The 19166-nt window shown below is 41.2% G+C and overlaps 1 protein-coding gene across 1 annotated transcript in view; it reads left to right on the top strand.

Moving 5' to 3' along the window:
- The window catches only part of ca16b (carbonic anhydrase XVI b), a 427352-nt gene that overhangs the window by 330253 nt on the left and 77933 nt on the right, over window positions 1–19166 (top strand). Inside the window, 1 exon segment of the mRNA XM_084315656.1 lies at window positions 200–392. Coding sequence (XP_084171782.1) covers window positions 200–392 — 193 coding nt within the window.

Raw genomic sequence — 19166 nt, 5'->3', positions numbered from 1 at the left:
TGGGTTGGACACAGCTTGGACACATCCCCATGTGTATACAGTGTGGGTGCGATATGGTCACAGCCTATAGCCAGTTTCACTGGAATCGTGTTCGCTGGGGGGGGGGGGGGGGGGGGGGATCACGTTTACACGCCCAGCGGATGCACCGAGGACCGTATTGTAATCACTTAAAGTCACTCTCGTCTCCTCCCCTATCCAGCTGGAGGCCTTCTACTCCATCTTCACCACGGAGCAGCAGGACCACGTCAAGTCGGTGGAGTACCTGAGGAACAACTACCGCCCCCTGCAGGCCCCGGACGGCAGGGACATCTTCAAGTCCGCCGTCAAGGACGCCTGGCAGAAGGACGTGACCGACTTCCACTGGAACCCGCAGAGCACCGAGGCTTCCAGAGGTAAGGGCCCGTGGAGACCCGTGAGGAAAGGAGCTCCCAAAAAGTGTGTGTGTGTGAGTGAGGCGCTATGCCCTTGGAATGCACCGGCTGAACATGATGTTCACCGTCTGTGTGGAGTCCAGGGGACGGAGTGTCAAGGGCTCAAAGTAAATGAATGGGTTCCATAGCGGGCACTTAAAAAGGGGGACTTTGCCGAAAAGCGATTTATTTTGCACACAATCCCACGCACATCCTAAAGCTCTGGGCGGTTTTGTACACATTAATTTAATTGGACGCTTACTGAGAGCTAATGAGTTTGAATATGTCCTCCGGCGATGCCCGATGTCATCGGAATACACTGAATTCTTGTGTTAATTGCACCTTAATGGAGTGATGTAGATGAAACAATTGCATAGCGGGTTCTATTAGGGATTGCTGTGTTTTCATGTTATTGTGCTGTAATTGACACCCGGATTCCGTGTCTTCCGGCAAAATTATTATTATAAATGATTATTTATCTTTGTTTTACTATTGCCAGTTAATTGTCTCAGAAGGTTTGCATTGTGGAATGCCACCATTTCCACAGGATCATAACACGTAATCTTACACATAACAGCAGACTTTGATCATGTTCATTTGCCCATCAGCTTTCTCCACTGCTCTGTTTGAAACTTTGAATCATTGACACATACAGCGCCGCAAAGAGACAATGCAACGTGGCATGTTGCCGATTCCTGTCCAACCCTAAACACTCAGGCCTACATGTTATCCAGACATAAACACGGCATGCCGCTGCAGATATATTATGACACTTATTTCTGTTTGAGCAAAATTATATCATGATGATATTATATCAGATGAACGGAAACATAATTCTACACCAGGGCAATAACAATCAGGGCTAGAGCTGTAGTCGGATCCTGTGTTTATATTCTGTGTGTCTGTTTGTGGGTGTGCGTGCGCTCTCACCTGTAACTTCCACGAGGGCTCATCCGTCAATAATCGGATGAGAGGGTGAACGGTCCATGAACAACGAAAACGTCTAAAAGCTCAGGAGGTTAGAACAGATGACCACAGTCCCCATTTGATGCTCTCGCCTTGGAATTGTGAAAGAAGTTTTGAGGCGGTGCAGATGCATGCAGCTTCCTTGTGGCGTGAACTCAGGGGAGCGGTGTGAGACGCAGCTTCCTTGTGGCGTGAACTCAGGGGAGCGGTGTGAGACGCAGCTTCCTTGTGGCGTGAACTCAGGGGAGCGGTGTGAGACGCAGCTTCCTTGTGGCGTGAACTCAGGGGAGCGGTGTGAGACGCAGCTTCCTTGTGGCGTGAACTCAGGGGAGCGGTGTGAGACGCCGCTTCCTTGTGGCGTGAACTCAGGGGAGCGGTGTGAGACGCAGCTTCCTTGTGGCGTGAACTCAGGGGAACAGAGTGAGACGCAGCTTCCTTGTGGCGTGAACTCAGGGGAGCGGTGTGAGACGCAGCTTCCTTGTGGCGTGAACTCAGGGGAACAGAGTGAGACGCAGCTTCCTTGTGGCGTGAACTCAGGGGAACAGAGTGAGACACAGCTTCCTTGTGGCGTGAACTCAGGGGAACAGAGTGAGACACAGCTTCCTTGTGGCGTGAACTCAGGGGAACAGAGTGAGACGCAGCTTCCTTGTGGCGTGAACACAGGGGTTTGATTGATTGATTGAAAACTTTATTAACAGATTGCAGAATGGGTACAGTACAGCTCAATACATACAATTGTTAAGGGGATGCAGACCAGATAAAGACTTTCGTCTTGTTTACATCAGGGTCCCCCATAACATAACATAAGGGGAACAGAGTGAGAAGCAGCTTCCTTGTGCTATGAACTCAGGGGAACAGGCGCTTGCTTAATTTGCTCCGGTATCCTATTTGTTACACAATTCTGCACATCAGAGCAACAACTTGACTGGACTCAGAGATGGGCCTTACATGCAGTGACCACAATCAAAATCCCACTTCAGAAACTTCTTATCAATGAAAAGGTTTCACCTGTGCATGCAGATCGGGCCAACAGCGGAGCATACTGTACATGTCGTGTGGAATTGGCGAGGAGACTGGTGTTCAGTGTGTCCACACATAAGCCTGTAATTGATGAGGCAGGCAGTGAGCTCACATTAAGCAGCATAATTATCAGCAGCGCTCGTACTGTACATTTATATGACTATTAATACAAAATCAAGGGGATTTAGCCAAGGCCCTTAAATTACATACAGTACTCCATGAGGAATTGGCATAGACCAAGAAAGAGACCGGTTGGAAAGCCTCAAAATTAGATGTGCTTGCTTGTGAATAGGCTACAGTGAGTAGCCTATTCACACAGGACTAGTAGCCTGTTAATGACCAGCTGAGATCATCGCTGATTCTAATCCCATGTGAATCTCCTATGTTGTTTGTAAGGTACCTACTGCATATTGATCCTATAGTATAGTGGGGGCGACACTACTATATCCTATAGCAGGGCTATTCAACTGGCGGCCCGCGGGCCAGATCCGGCCCGCCAAGCAATTTGGACCGGCCCGCGGAAGATTTCCAAAAAAAAGGGGAAAAAAAGAAAAATAAACTTTTTTTAATATATAATTATAATCGTTATGTTACGTATTTACTTATTATACCGGAATGGTCGGAACAACCACATAGTACGTTCGCCATTTGTACACAGACATAATAATCATAATTCTATATATCCGACATGTTCACTGTTCATCAGTACGACTTGGTGCTGGATTTGCGAGAGCGTGCAGCTGCAGAGCCGCAGAGCCAGCGGTGCTTTCAGGTCCGGTCTGGGGACCGCTCAGCAGCGCCCCCCACCCAACAGCTGAATTGCCAATGGCTGAATTGGAGTATTGCACTGTGCGCGCACAACTGTCAGCTCTGCGGCTCTGCAGTTGCATGCTTCTCGCAAATCTAGCTCCCGCTGCCACCCAAAATGAATCTCGACATCGCTTCACCAATAGTCGTTATCAGAACACTACACACATATCATAATAGAACACACATCGTTGTCATTATTAGACCTGCTTGGTGAAGCAACAATGAAATAAATAACAATTTTAATACAATTCAAATTGTGCTTAGAGGGAATCATTTTCACCGGACATTATGACCGGAGAGATTTAAATATGTCGGACTTCAACAGATTTTGCCGGTCAAAAACCGGTAATTACCGTACAACGGAAACCCTGGAGCAACCCATTTGCCAATGTAGCTGCTATTTGCACAAAAGGACAAGAGTTCCTTGCATCACTTCACATTGATGAAGGTCTCCTGCAACTTGAAATAATTGACATGCAAGCATCATCTGCTCTGAAGCAGGCACTTGAGAATGAATCCACCACAACATTTTGGATAAAGTGTATTCATGTCAACACATTCCCCAAAATAAAAACGCTGGCAATATCTGTGCTAACAATGTTTGGCTCAACATACACCTGTGAATCCAGTTTCTCTCACATGAATGCCATTAAAACAAGCAACCGTGCCTCCTTGACAAATGAGCATTTGCATCACTGTTTGCGGGTAGCCCTCACTTCCTATGAACCCTCTTTCTCTGCCATTGCCCAGTCAAAGAAGTGCAATCTCTCTCATTAGATGTGTGTATGTAGGCTAGGCCTGTCTGCCCCCCCCCCCCCCCCCCCCCCCCCCCCCCTGATGTTTGAGAGTTAAGAGTGGACAATAAGTGCTAATAAGATGCTGTGATTTGCTGTTGTTGCACAGACATGAAGCACTTTTTCATAAGCTCAGCTGCACTATAAATTAGTTTTTTGTTCAAGTGTTGATGTTAGAATGTTCAGATGCACATCATGCACTTGTTTGTTTTTTATTTTATTTTTATATTGAAATGTTGAAGAGGAGATGTTGCAGTTGTGGCACATACATGAACCACTTTTTTTTAAAAGTATACTACTTTTGCAATGTAGTTAAATAAAAGTTGTGAAAATGTGGTTGCGTGTTATGTCAAGTGTACATATATTCATAGCACGGGGAGGCGCCGTGGCAGTCCGGCCCCTGGCCCCTTGGGTTTCTGACAATGTGGCCCCCTGAACAATTTAGTTGAATAGCCCTGTCCTCTAGTATAGTGGGGGCGACACTACTATATCCTATAGTATAGTGGGGGCGAACCTATAGCGGCACGGTGGTGTAGTGGTTAACACTGTCGCCTCACAGCAAGAAGGTCCAGGGTTCGATTCCCGCTTGGGGACCAGGTTTCCATGATGCTAGGTACTCAGGTGGGGTATCTCCCAGGCCTTTCTGTGTGGAGTTTGCATGTTCTCCCCGTGCTCGCAAGGGTTTCCCCCCCGATAAGATAAACCAAATGGAAAAACATGCACAACAGATCGCTAACGCTGTGGCGTCCTTGACGAAGACGGACAGGAGCACTTGGATTGGTCCCCGGGGCGCGGCTCACGTTGACGCCATATCTGCTCCCGGCTGCCCATGGGGGGAAGGACAACGGGATGGGAAAAGTGCAGAGAGACATTTCATCGGCGACTCAGTGCATGCATGTGTGTGTGTGTTCCTGTGGGTCGCCCATCTCGCGTGTGTGTGTTAAAAAAACTGCATGACAAATAAAGACTTCTAAGTTCTAGTCTAACAATTATTATACTATATCATTTAATAATAATAATAATAACTTAGTTTTATATAGCGCCTTTCAAAAGACCCAAGGTCGCTTTCCATAGGGGAAAAACATTTCTAGTATAGTGGGGGTGGCACTACTATATCCTATAGTATAGTGCGGGCGACACTACTATATTATATAGTATAGTGGGGCGACACTACTATATTATATAATATAGTGGGGCGACAATACTGTATCCACTACTATATTATATAGTATAGTGTGGGCGACACTACTATATCCTATAGTATAGTGAGGTGACAGTGACTCTATATGAATGTTACACAGACACCCTGATAACATTAATCCAATGTGAATGCACATCCCAGTCATTTTTGCGGCTTTGCCGCAGCCTATGTATATTTATATTGTAGCTTGAGGCAGTGCACTCGTTATTAATTATTCTGAGTTTATGCTGACATATCAGCCACCAGCAATGTTATTCAATGTGTGCATCATAACGGATCGAATCCAGGAGCGTGTTCAAGTTCAGTATCAGGACACCCCGGTAAAACATATCATGTGGAAATGTACCTTTTGTAAAATAGATCATTCTCAATTCCAGAAGGTCCCCACGTAACTAATATACAGTCATTAGTGCGAGTAAGGTGACTCCATTTCGCTCTACCACAATGTGCTACTGCTCGCTCAAAATAAGTTCTGGGTCACTCACAGGGTATTTTTATTGGCTGCCATTTATTATCAACAATCATGTCTCATTCAAGTTATTTACTTATGCTACTATTATTTAACGATTGTGATATGTGGACAATAATACTACACGTATTTAAAAATATATAAAACTTAACATTACATTATTAAATTATTTATACATGGCTTTGCTATTATTTCAAATGTTGCCTACCTTGTTAGAATAAATGGTAAATAAAATAAATCGTAAATGGCTGCATTTATATATCACTTTTATCCAAAGCACTTTACAATTTGTTCCTCACATTTTACCCATTCACACACCGGCAGGCGGAGGCAACCATGCTAGGTGCCAACCTGCTCATCTGAAGCAATTAGGGGTTAAGTGTTTTGCCCAAGAACACATCGACACACTGCCCGGGAGGAGAACATTACGATCATTACTACTGGTATACTTTTTATTACAGGTTCAAAACTGTCTGGTATTAAACTGTGTGGGTATCAAACAAGAAAGACTGTCAGGCTTTAAAACTGTGTAGAACTGCGCCCTGATAGGGAGGTTTGCCCTGAGTGGGAGGTTCGAAGGGTCAAAGTGGGTATCAAACAGGAGGGGAAGACTCAAGTTTTAAACTGTGGATACCAAACAGAGAAGGTAAAGACAACTTTGAACTGTTAAACAGTAATCCAGAACAATTTTATTGCACTGTAAAAAACGTATTTTATATCTCTGCACTTTATGTGCTCATTTTATGTCTATTCTATTCTACTATTTTATTGCACTGCACTATTGCACTATTTTACTCTGTCTATTTTATCTTACTCTTTTTATTATTTTCTATTTAAAACGTAATCAAACCATAAACAATGTGGCCTGTTGGGATGTTAGATCCTAATGTGAAAAACTGTGATTTTATATGTCTGCACTTCATGTGCTAATTTTATGCCTGTCTTTTTTCTGTTGTGAATCACTTTGAGCTGCAGTTTCTGTATGAAAGGTGCTATACTAATAAAGTTTATTATTATTATTATTATTATTATTGAAGGTTCCCAACAACAGCCAAAAGAACAGCCTTTGCTAATTATGCATCTAAGCTTTGGAACACCCTGCCTAAGGACATTAGGGAGGCTAGCTCACTAAATATTTTCAAAAGTAAGCTAAAAACGTACCTCTTCACCATAGCCTTTTAATGCACACTGCCACTTAGACTCATGACATCCACACTATGATTATTACAATAAATAAGAGCTATTTTACTGCACTGCCTTTATGTGTCTGTCTGTTTTATGCTCATTTTATGCATATCTCTTTTTATGTCCATTTATGTCTATTTTACTGCTGTTGAAGCACATTCTTTCTGTGAAAGGTGCTATATAAATAAGATTGAGAACCACTGGACTGACTATACTGTCACAGTCTCATTAAAGCTACAATCTGCAATTATTTTGACCATCTCAACTTTGGGCTTTATTCGCATAATGTTCTTGGAGGTGTGACTTTTAAAAGGTAGGTAGGATACGCTTTTTAGAACTCTCGTAGCGAGAGTTTGGTATCACCACTGATTTCCCGAATCGATTCAAGTCCCATTCACAAGGTCCTGATTCGATTCCATTTAATATCTGTTCAGTTACTATTTCAATTTTGCTTGGATATGAAAGAGGGGTAATACATAGTAATGCTGTCAATTGTACAAGGAACCCTCTAACCTGGTGTCTCATTCAGAGCCACGCCCCTTTGACCATATTAGGGCTAGCGTGCCAGTAAGGAAGTCAATGGGAGGTCGGGGAAATTTGCGAACCCCTAAACTATATCTTAAATTATGGCTATGGGTCTAAAACACCCCTCGCTTATCAATGACTTGCTTGCAGTCAACATGTATGAAACGGATTGTTTTTTCATTGGTACATTTCCGTTTTATACCGTTTTGAATACGAGTATAGTTTTGGAGAATTCCAGAGAAATCCGCGATAATAGCCCTTTACTGGAATACACAAAACACGTAATTTTCCGGCTGATTTATTAATCGTTTTCAAATAAACGCTAGATTATCGATAGTATATGTGTATTTATGCACGCTAGAGAAGCCGGCTGAAAAATCGATTATCCATGCCGTGGATACGGCTAACGTTACGCGCACACACACACGTTGTGATCGCTGTGAAAAAAACATCTGATTAACCCAAGACTGGTAACATAGAGTCCTTACCTCAGATCAGATGTTCTGCAAAAAGACGAATCCAATTCCTGATCGCCATTCCAAATATTGATAGCGTTTATTGATCCAACGTTATAGCACCAAAACACATAATCGAAAGCTGCTCCGAGCCTCCCCAGCGAATGTGGTAATATATACTGCTTGCCAGAGATGGGAAAACCCCGGACCGGAGTTTTTCTCTGATGCACAGTCCCATCCAATCCAATCCAATGATGTGCAATACCATCCGGGAGACGATAGGCGGCGATATTTGCCCTTTTCGAGCTCAGCCCCATTCCCAATGATAACGTCAGGCTGGCCTGGATGGATGAAAAATGAATGGATATTGCTAATAAAAGAAATAACGATTAAAACCCGAGTTTTCTCTGGTTTTGGCACTCAACGCATGGTGAGTTAACCCGACTAATCTCGTGGTTGGCACTGAATGGGTAGATATTAACATTCACATTAAGAATTGACCACAAAGCAGTTATTTGATTGTAGTCAACACAATATAGCATATATATATATATATATATATATATATATATATATATATATATATATATATATATATATATATATATATATATATAAAAAAATCAAATGAAGATCGATTAAAATCGTGAAAATGAACCCAGTTTTTAACCCATCCCTAATTGTAGCCCATCACACCTCAACACATAATATATTACGTTACATTAATGTTCACAAACAGCAGTGTAAACAGACCTTTTACCACCATCACAAGTCATGTAAAGCATAAAATATCTTCCCCTTGATAAACCATTCATGTAAACACGGCTAGTATGGAGCCATGCTGCAATCACCGACCGCCCCCCTTCAATCACACACCAGCCCTCTTTCATCAATTGTCCTTGCGTCCGATTATCTCGGTCTAAATTGGGACGTATTTCTTTTTAATCGCTCTCTTCTCCACGCGGCGTAGCGCTCACTGCTCAGGAGCGCACCAGGAGCCACGGAGAAGGCTGCGGAGAGGGGCGCCTGCTCCTTTAAAAAGAGAAGGAAAAAAGAGAAATCGTGCTTTTTGGTGTCTGGCGGGGAGAATTGATTGGGGACGCTTGTGATGAATTTGGAGGCACTCTAACGGGTGAGATCAGCAATCATCATTAATATGCGGCGCGGCGAAAATAGACCCATACAAATTAAGTTGTGAAATTGCTTTTGTGGCATTATGTCAGTAGATGGAACGAGCCTTGGACCAATGTATCTCCCCATTTTTCTTGTTCCCTCTCTGCCTTTGCCTTTCTCTACCTCCCTGGCTTTCTCTCTCTCGCTCACACACACATACAAACACATGCACACACACACGCACGCACACACACGCACGCACACACACACACACACACACACACACACACACACACACACACACACATATACACACACACACACACACGCACGCACACACACACACACACACACACACACAGAGACAGAGACACACACACATACAGACACACACACACACACATACAGACAGACACACACACACACACATACACAAACAGACACACACACAGAGACACACACACACACATACAGACAGACACACTCACACACACATACACAAACAGACACACACGCACACACACACACACAGACACACACACAGATAGACACACACTTACTTTTTTATCTCTATATTTTACCGCCAGGAAGAAATATAAATGCCAGTTCCTATACGAAAGCTGATCTCCGCTCTCACTTTCATGACACCTATCCATCAGAGAGAGAGGGTGCCAAAACTGTCGGAGCACATTTGAAGGCTTGAGTTTTTACCACAGCCCTGCCAGGAGTGAAGAGATGAGTTTCCATTGGCTGTCTGTGGGAGCAGGACTTGGGCTAGAGGCTGGTGAGAACACTGAAAACCACTCGTTATCCTCTCTGCAAAAAAAACCCAACATTTTGACTGAGTGTCAGACATACCCCGGAGCCAGCGCACGAGGAATCCTCACACTGTGATCAGATGTCGGCGATGGCACGGCAACAACCAATCAGAAAATAACTTATTTTTAATGGAATTTCTTTCTTTTTTTCTTTTTTAGCAACTGCCTAAAGGCCCGATCAGTGATCCAAATGTAAACAAGTGGGTCCGACGGAAATAGAAAATAGGAATGGAGACCTGTTTGTATTCTCTAGTTGATTGATGGAGCTCTTGACACGGGGACTAAAGCTAGATGATGTGTAAATATGGGTTTTTAATAGTTTTTGCTGTGTTTTATGGCTATAAAAGGTGTCTTTATGTTGGTAATATTTGTAAACACTGAAATAGATCTATATTATGTTTTAGTTATGTTTTTATATTAGATTTAAAGGAAAACTCCAACATTTTGGGAAATTAGCTTATTTAACATCTTCCCTGGAGTTAGACAAGAAGATACATACCTTTTTGTCTCTGTGCATGCATTAGGCTTAGGGAACAGCCGCTGCGTTAGCGTAGTTTAGCTTCATCCCTGGAAGTGGGTCAGAGTTGTAGCCTGACGTTCCCTACAGTGCCCTACAGTCACGAAATACACTCCAAATACAACTCCAAAACGTTCCTGTAAACATGTTGTGACCTGTGTATTTACCACGTGGAGAAATAAAAAATAATTGAATTCGACAATTACGTTTTCTAAGCAAATATACTCGGAACTATTTTTTGCCTAACCACTCCTAGTCTGGGCGCAGTCAGTGATTTCAACGTGTTGCCGTGTTTGTTGACATTCTCATCCATTCAAAGGATCCGAACCGATTGAAGTTTATAGATACCATGACTTAAAATCCTCTTACCTTGACGATTAAAAGCCTCCCCAATTTAGAAAACAGTATTCCAATGGCTGGTCTTGATAGGCTGCTAGCTAACGGAGCTAACCAACAAACACAGAACCGGGCGGACAATAAAGCAAATATAATGACTTCCTTTCTGGGGGGTTTCAAAATAAAAGAGCGACATCTATAGCAGCGGAGTACGTTTATTTTGTACATTATCTAACGTTAACACAAACCTAAACTAACGTTACAACTAACCTGTAGGGAACGTCAGGCTACAACTCTGACCCACTTCCAGGGATGAAGCTAAGCTATGCTAACGCAGTGGCTGTTCCCTAAGCCTAATGCATGCACAGAGACAAAAAGGTATGTATCTTCTTGTCTAACTCCAGGGAAGATGTTAAATAAGCTAATTTCCCAAAATGTTGGAGTTTTCCTTTAAATCTAATATAAAAACACAACTAAAACATAATATAGATCTATTTCAGTGTTTACAAATATTACCAACATAAAGACACCTTTTATAGCCATAAAACACAGCAAAAACTATTAAAAACCCATATTTTCACATCATCTAGCTTTAGTCCCCGTGTCAAGATCTCCGTCAATCAACTAGAGAATAAAAACAGGTCTCCATTCCTATTTTCTATTTCCGTCGGTGGGGCTAACCACTTGTTTACATTTGGATCACTGATCGGGCCTTTAGGCAGTTGCTAAAAAAGAAAAAAATAAAGAAATTACATTAAAAATAAGTTATTTTCTGATTGGTTGTTGCCGTGCCATCGCCGACATCTTTAAGAAAGTTTCAAAAAGCTTGTATTTTAGCTACAGATCAAACTCATTGTGAATATTTGAATAGACCCATTATGGTCAAAAATAAATCACAGATTGGGGCTTTAGATACTTGCTATTACCTGGGTATTACCTATTAAATCAATGCATCAATGCATAATTCATGTGAAGTTACTGTTACTGTTGTAGTAATTGCTAAACTGCAATTACTACATGTGGTGTTGTTTACCCACCTGCATTTGAAATACCTTCCTGTTGCCATGTTTGGTTGGACAACAATCAATCGTAGAAATTTTTTAAGAATATTAGATTAGATTAGATTTGTATTGAATGTATTGTCATCATACAGCACAAGTACAGTACAACAAAAATACGTTTGGCATCCAACCAGAGTGAACATGTAGCAGTAAAGTGCAACAACAGCAATATACAATGTACAGGTGGTGGATACAAAATATCAAATTAGTACTACTGAGTGTAGTGCTAATCAGATGTACGAACCATTTACATTCCATGTACTCAAATATGTGAAATGGAATATTCTGAAGTACAATGTGCTTCAGAGATTGGGCAACAATAGTCCTGTATTTTGTGTTAATGAGGCGTGAACAGCCCAGTTGTACGTTTGTACTTTGATTAGTGACCATCTGGACATTGGGAAATTGTTTTATTGTTACCAAATGTGTTACGACTTGGACAAAACGCCCATCAGTCACGGGAGGCAAACCTGCCAAGTGACAAAAGTAAGAGCTGTCTGCTCTGCCTGGAGGCTCTCTGTTAAAGCAACACTCCCATCACTTAATGAAGCTGGTGTATTATATCCATAATCTCACAAACATTTCCCCAAACTATAAACAGTCTAAATTATGATGAAATGTATAAATTATGGGAAAATACATATTAATATTAATATAAATATTAACATATATGTTATTATATTATTATAAATATAGGTGTGTTACATTTTAGAATACTTAAAACATTGAATGTTATTAAATGCCAAAAAAAACTGATGGCAGGGCACTGGTTTTGAAGGGTAAAATAGCTACTAAATACCACTTTTGAGACTTAAAATATGTCTGTCCTCATGCCCTAGAACAGTTTAGTTTGTACATTCAGTTCTGTTTGTCTTAAGGCTTAAGGGACCCCCCGTCGTCCCTGGGCCGATACAAATAGGACTGGGGAGAATGTACAGTAAATACATTTTGGCATGATATCTGTTGTTAAAGGAAAACTCCAACATTTTGGGAAATTAGCTTATTTAACATCTTCCCTGGAGTTAGACAAGAAGATACATACCTTTTTTGTCTCTGAGCATGCATTAGGCTTAGGGAACAGTCGCTCCGTTAGCATAGCTTAGCTTCATCACTGGAAGTGAGGCGGGGCCGGAGCCTGACGTTCCCTAACAGTGTATAGTTTGATTGATTGATTGAAAAGTTTATTAACAGATTGCAGAATACACTCCATATACAACTCCAAAACGTTCATGTAAACATGTTCTGACCTGTGTATTCACCACGTGGAGAAATAAAAAATTATTGAATTAGACAATTACGTTGTATAAGCAAATATACTCGGAACTATTTTTTGCCTAACCACTCCTCTGAGCGCAGCCAGTGATTTCAACGTGTCGTCGTGATTGTTGACATTATCATTCATTCAAAGGATCCGAACCGATTGAAGTTTATGGATACCATGACTTGAAATCCTCTTACCTTGACGATTAAAAGCCTCCCCAATTTAGAAAACAGTAATCTAATGGCTGGTATTGTTATACCGGACGCTCTGAGCTAACCGGAGCTAACACAGATCAGGATGGTAAAGCATATATAATGACTTCCTTTCTGGGGTTGTCAAAATAAAAGTGCGACGTTTATAGCAGCGGAAAACGTTTATTTTGTACATTATCTAACGTTAACACGAACCTAAACTAACGTTACAACTAACCTAAAGTTTGTTTAGGTTCGTGTTAACGTTAGATAATGTACAAAATAAACGTTCTCCGCTGCTATAAACGTTGCACTTTTATTTTGACAACCCCAGAAAGGAAGTCATTATATATGCTTTACCATCCTGATCTGTGTTAGCTCCGGTTAGCTCAGAGCGTCCGGTATAACAATACCAGCCATTGGATTACTGTTTTCTAAATTTGGGAGGCTTTTAATCATCAAGGTAAGAGGATTTCAAGTCATGGTATCCATAAACTTCAATCGGTTCGGATCCTTTGAATGAATGAGAATGTCAACAATCACGACGACACGTTGAAATCACTGGCTGCGCTCAGAGAGGAGTGGTTAGGCAAAAAATAGTTCTGAGTATATTTGCTTATAAAACGTAATTGTCTAATTCAATTATTTTGTATTTCTCCACGTGGTGAATACACAGGTCACAACATGTTTACATGAACGTTTTGGAGTTGTATTTGGAGTGTATTCTGCAATCTGTTAATAAACTTTTCAATCAATCAAACTATACACTGTTAGGGAACGTCAGGCTCCGGCCCCGCCTCACTTCCAGTGATGAAGCTAAGCTATGCTAACGGAGCGACTGTTCCCTAAGCCTAATGCATGCACAGAGACAAAAAAGGTATACATCTTATTGTCTAACTCCAGGGAAGATGTTAAATAAGCTAATTTCCCAAAATGTTGGAGTTTTCCTTTAAGCAAACGTAGTTGAGAGCTGGTCATACTACATAAAACAAAAACTGATATTTAAATGAAGTGATTTGCAAAGGTTTCTTCATCACTGACGCTCAAATACATGATGCCAGTTCATAGCTTCTGTACCGGTAGAGTCGCATTAATGACCCGCAGACCTGGGGACAACCACACCTGCTGTCAGAGCCTCTTGACTACCTCTTGACTTGACTAAGCAATTGATTTGGTAGTTCTAAGACAGCCAATGTTTGTTATAAGGGTTGCACTTGCTAATGGGCTAGATAGCCTGATTAAGTGGGCTTACGTTAACAGGATTCTGAAAGCTGACAATAACGTTACCATTGTTAATTATCTATATGGGCTTCTACTAACAATGTTGGTAACATAACGTTTCTGCACTTGTGTGTGTACCCGTGTGTGTATTTGTCAGTGCTTTGATCCATCAAGCATCCATCCATCCTCTTGGTAAAACTCAAGTCTTCAATGTGCTCTATCGCACATATTGACACTTTACTGGTAGATCATAAGAGCAGGCTATGCTGCAAGTAAGCTCCCACAATAAGCATAGCATTACCTATAGTGTCCTTTCACGCACAACACTTGAAAACTAAGTACCATTATTATGAATCTTTAATCATAGAGTTTTTGAGAGTGAATCAGTGGAGGTGGGGGAGCCTTCATCTGTGCTCTGATTGGCAGAAGACAGCACGTGAGTGAGAGAAAGCGTGTCCTTGCACAAGTAACGTTATTATTTTTTATTGTGTTTGATCCCTTAGATTCATTTTTTTTATTATCCAGAGTCAAGATACAAAAAAAATACATGTATATTTTGGGAAAGTCAGTGTATACTTCGGGATGATTAAAATCATTTTTGGGACGGTGGTGAAAAAAGTTAGTTTGGAGCCCTGGTCCCAGACGTTCATCTGTGATGTCATACTGATGTCATACTGATGTCACACTGATGTCACACTGATGTCACACTGAACCAGTAGTAACGTTGACGTTACCAAGCTAGCAACCGCCACCACAGGGACATGGCTGAGCAGCAGCCGCCACTGTGACATTTTTATCTTTATTTAACACAGTTTAAAAATACTAAATAGAGAAAAGAAATTATAAAATAAATTATATTTTTATATATATTGTTTTGTGTCCGCAGTCAGGCCACTGAACTTAGAAGCAGGCCAGGCCAGTGTTTCTAGTTGCGGTGGCGTGATATTTAGATAACCTACTGTAAGTGGGGAACAACCAGGAGATCACTGTGACAGAGAGTAATGCAGTCTAAACAGTCATAACTATTTTATTCAACTTCAGCCCTGATCATAACCATTTTTATTTTTAGATTTTTTGTTGTTTTGTAATGTCAGATTAAAAATGAAATACTCCCACTTTTCTGAAGAGGGTTGTTGTTAAATCTGACATCACAAAAAATCCATCAAAATCAGTGTTGTTGCTAATCATTGACACATGCTAGCCTGTAATAATCCCCCCCAGAAAAAGCGACTTTGCATTTGATATATTGAAAATATTAAACTTTTTGTGTGTGTGTTTTTTTTAATGTGATGCCATCACACAAACTGGCATTCAAAAATGTATTGAATATGCGGTGGTTATGATCATGGGCTGAAGTTGAATAAAATATTTATGAAAGAAAAGGTGGAAAAAATATAGCATATAATATTTTTATGGCGAGTATCTTTTTCAATCTGACATTACAACATTTTTTAAAATATATAGTGACTGATATATAAATCAGTGTTGTTGCTAATCATTGACATTATGCTAGGCTGTAATAATTAATAATCCCTCCCAGAAAAATCCACTTTTTAAGAAAGTTTCAAAAAGCTTGTATTTTATCTACAGATCAAACTCATTGTGAATATTTGAATAGACCCCACTTTTATATGGTCAAAAATAAATCACAGATTGGTACTTTAGATACTTGCTATTACCTGGGTATTACCTATTAAATCAATATATTAGTTTATAATTCATGTGAAGTTACTGTTACTGTTGTAGTAATTGCTAAACTGCAATTACTACATGTGGTGTTGTTTACCCACCTGCATTTGAAATACCTTCATGTTGCCATGTTTGGTTGGACAACAATCAATCGTAGACATTTTTTAAGAATATTAGATTAGATTAGATTTGTATTGAATGTATTGTCATCATACAGCACAAGTACAGTACAACACAAATAAGTTTGGCATCCAACCAGAGTGAACATGTAGCAGTAAAGTGCAACAACAGCAATATACAATGTACAGGTGGTGGATACAAAATATCAAATTAGTACTACTGAGTGTAGTGCTAATCAGATGTACGAGCCATTTACATTCCATGTACTCAAATATGTGAAATGGAATATTCTGAAGTACACTGTGTGCAGCTCCCGGTGTCTGAGACAGAACTCAGCGAGTGAGATCGGTTTTGACGATCGGCGAAAATAAAGCATTATCACCGATAACCGATTTATACTGATTATCGGCCGATAACGATCGGTGGCCGATCGATCGGGGCATCCCTAGTTGAATGGTTATTTAAACATATATTGTAACATTTTATAGAGGAACAGTTTTTCGCCAGGTGGGAAAAACCATTCCATAATTTGGTACCCCGAAATATTATAGAAAATGTTTACATTTAGGAGGATGAATATCTGAAGATTGAATGAATGAATGAATGAAAACTTTATTTAACAGATTGCAGAATGGGTACAATACAGTACGGCTCAATACATACAATTGTTAAGGGGATGCAGACCTGAGAAAGACGTTTGTCTTGTTTCCATCAGGGTCCCCCATTTTCAATTCATATAGACATTTATGACATACATAACATACATGACATTTATGGCATAGGGACATATAGGTATTTTGTACTGATACATTTGTGACATAGGCGGTATTCAAATATACAGTACTGTTACCCCTAGATCCTGACAGAGTATATACATATGATGGGGAGGGGACTGTACATTAGGAGGGGGTGGGTGGGTGGGAGGGGAATATACATACGGCGGGGAGGGAATATATACATGCGGTGGGGAGGAGACTGTCTATTAGGAGGTGGTGGGGGTTTTGGGCATTTACGGTGGCCAGTTTCGAATTGCAGCCTCCCGTAGGTGCTCTTTAAGGGCGGTTTTGAATGTGGGCAGGGATTCACATTCCTTTACAGCTTTGGGTAGGGCGTTCCACATTGTTGTGGCATAATTGCGAAACGTGTTTAGTCCCTTGTTTGAGCCGAATCTGGGTTTAACATGATTTGTTGAGCTTCCTCTGGTGTAGTGGTTGTGGTATTCACTGACATTTGGGAAGTATTTTGACATGTACATGGGCACCCCGGTCGTATAGTGTATCTTGTAGACCAGGCCCATTGCAAGTTGCTGTACTCTGTCGTCTACTCTAAGCCATCCTAGGTTGGCAAAGTGGGCAGGGGTGAGGTGGGTTCTGGGGTTCAGGTCAAGTAGTAGTCTGACCAGTTTGTTTTGTGATGTTTGTAATTTTGTTTTAAGCGCCTTTGAGGTGCTTTGGTACCATGAGGTGCACGCATAGTCATAGTACCCTTGAATGAGTGCTCCTGCCAGAGTCCTCAGGGTATTCTTGTTTACCAGAGAGGAGATCCGGTACAAGAATCTAGTTCGTTGGTTGACTTTTTTTATTACATTGGATGCCATTTTGTCACAGGAAAGATTTGCCTCTAGGATGGAACCCAGGTAGGTAATTTCGTCTTTCCTTGTGACAATATTGTCACCCACTGTAACTGAGAAGCCGTCGGTCTTGCTGAGTTTGTTATTTGAACCGAAGAGAATGGACTCTGTTTTGCCCATGTGTAATGATAGTTTGTTATCATTGATTGACGAGTTGAGTAAGAATGGACCTGTGAATTTGTTTTAAAGTACACAACAGGAATATTCCATTCACTTGAATGTGTTTTAATGTTTTAATCTGAGTTTCTGAAATAGAGGAGCCTATGAGCTGTGTGACTTTATCGGGTTGCAAGGTCATCTATCCCCTCTCGCTCTCCTCCTCCCCCACCACCACCACCACCCCTATCGGCTGTTAGCAGCCCTCCCAGCCCTCATGGAGAATTAAATGTAATTCCAGATGGCATTGGGGAGGATAAACCAAAACAGGTATCCTGGATAGTTTTCCAGTTAGGCCCTTGAGGTAGGACATGTATTAATCTCGTATTATAGACAGCAAACTGTGAATATAAACAACATTAGTTGCGTAATGTAAACATTGCGAGAGCCCATAAAAACCAAATGCCCTTTCCTCTGGATCCAGGGCCCTCATTTATCAATGGTGCGTACGCACAGATATGTGCGTAACCCGTGCGTACGATCATTTCTAAGCAAAGTGTGGGACTTATCAATTTGAACGTGTGCTTGACTGTGTGCATATATTTACGCGCAGCTCTGACCATGCGTACCTGGCGCCCGGTGGTAGAATACTAATATTACAATGCGGAAATAAGCTTTTGTGCATTACTTCCAACACTGGCGCCTGTTCTGTATGAACCGCAGTTCATTATAGTTCATTGTAAAATAGCGACAGTAGGGTAATTATTGCCAAACCCTATAAATATAGCATTTGGAATAAGTCTTTCTTTCCGAATGAATGCAGCATGGTTTATATATAGGGTTATCGGAATACTATGGGGTGCACTGACTGAGCTCCGCGGGGAACTGTTTTCAGAGATAGCAGATATGAATGAATCAGGGGCAGTCTAATTGCAGAGAGAACATAATATTAACTAGAGTCCGCTATACCCGAGACACCTCCTTCATTTGTACCGCAATTTGAGACCGAAATTGGAGCGTGGAACAAAACACACAAATGCCATCCCCATGCACATTCAAGTCGGTCTCCACCCTCGGGTCTTTGGCCACCGGCACGGTCCATCGTGATATTGGAGATGGATCTAGCAATAGACTGTTACTATACCACCCATGTAGCTGTCAAAGCTCCATCACAAATGCAGTTATGTGAATAGAAAGGGATTCCACTCAGTCAATATGTTGCGATGCGCATTTGCCTAATACATGTCGTTGCTGCATGCCGCTGCATGTTTTCAATTC

Source organism: Notolepis coatsorum, assembly GCF_963971535.1.
Source record: "Notolepis coatsorum genome assembly, chromosome: 6".
NCBI classification, from domain to species: Eukaryota; Metazoa; Chordata; class Actinopteri; order Aulopiformes; family Paralepididae; genus Notolepis; species Notolepis coatsorum.
This window is presented reverse-complemented; position numbering and strand designations above follow the sequence as displayed.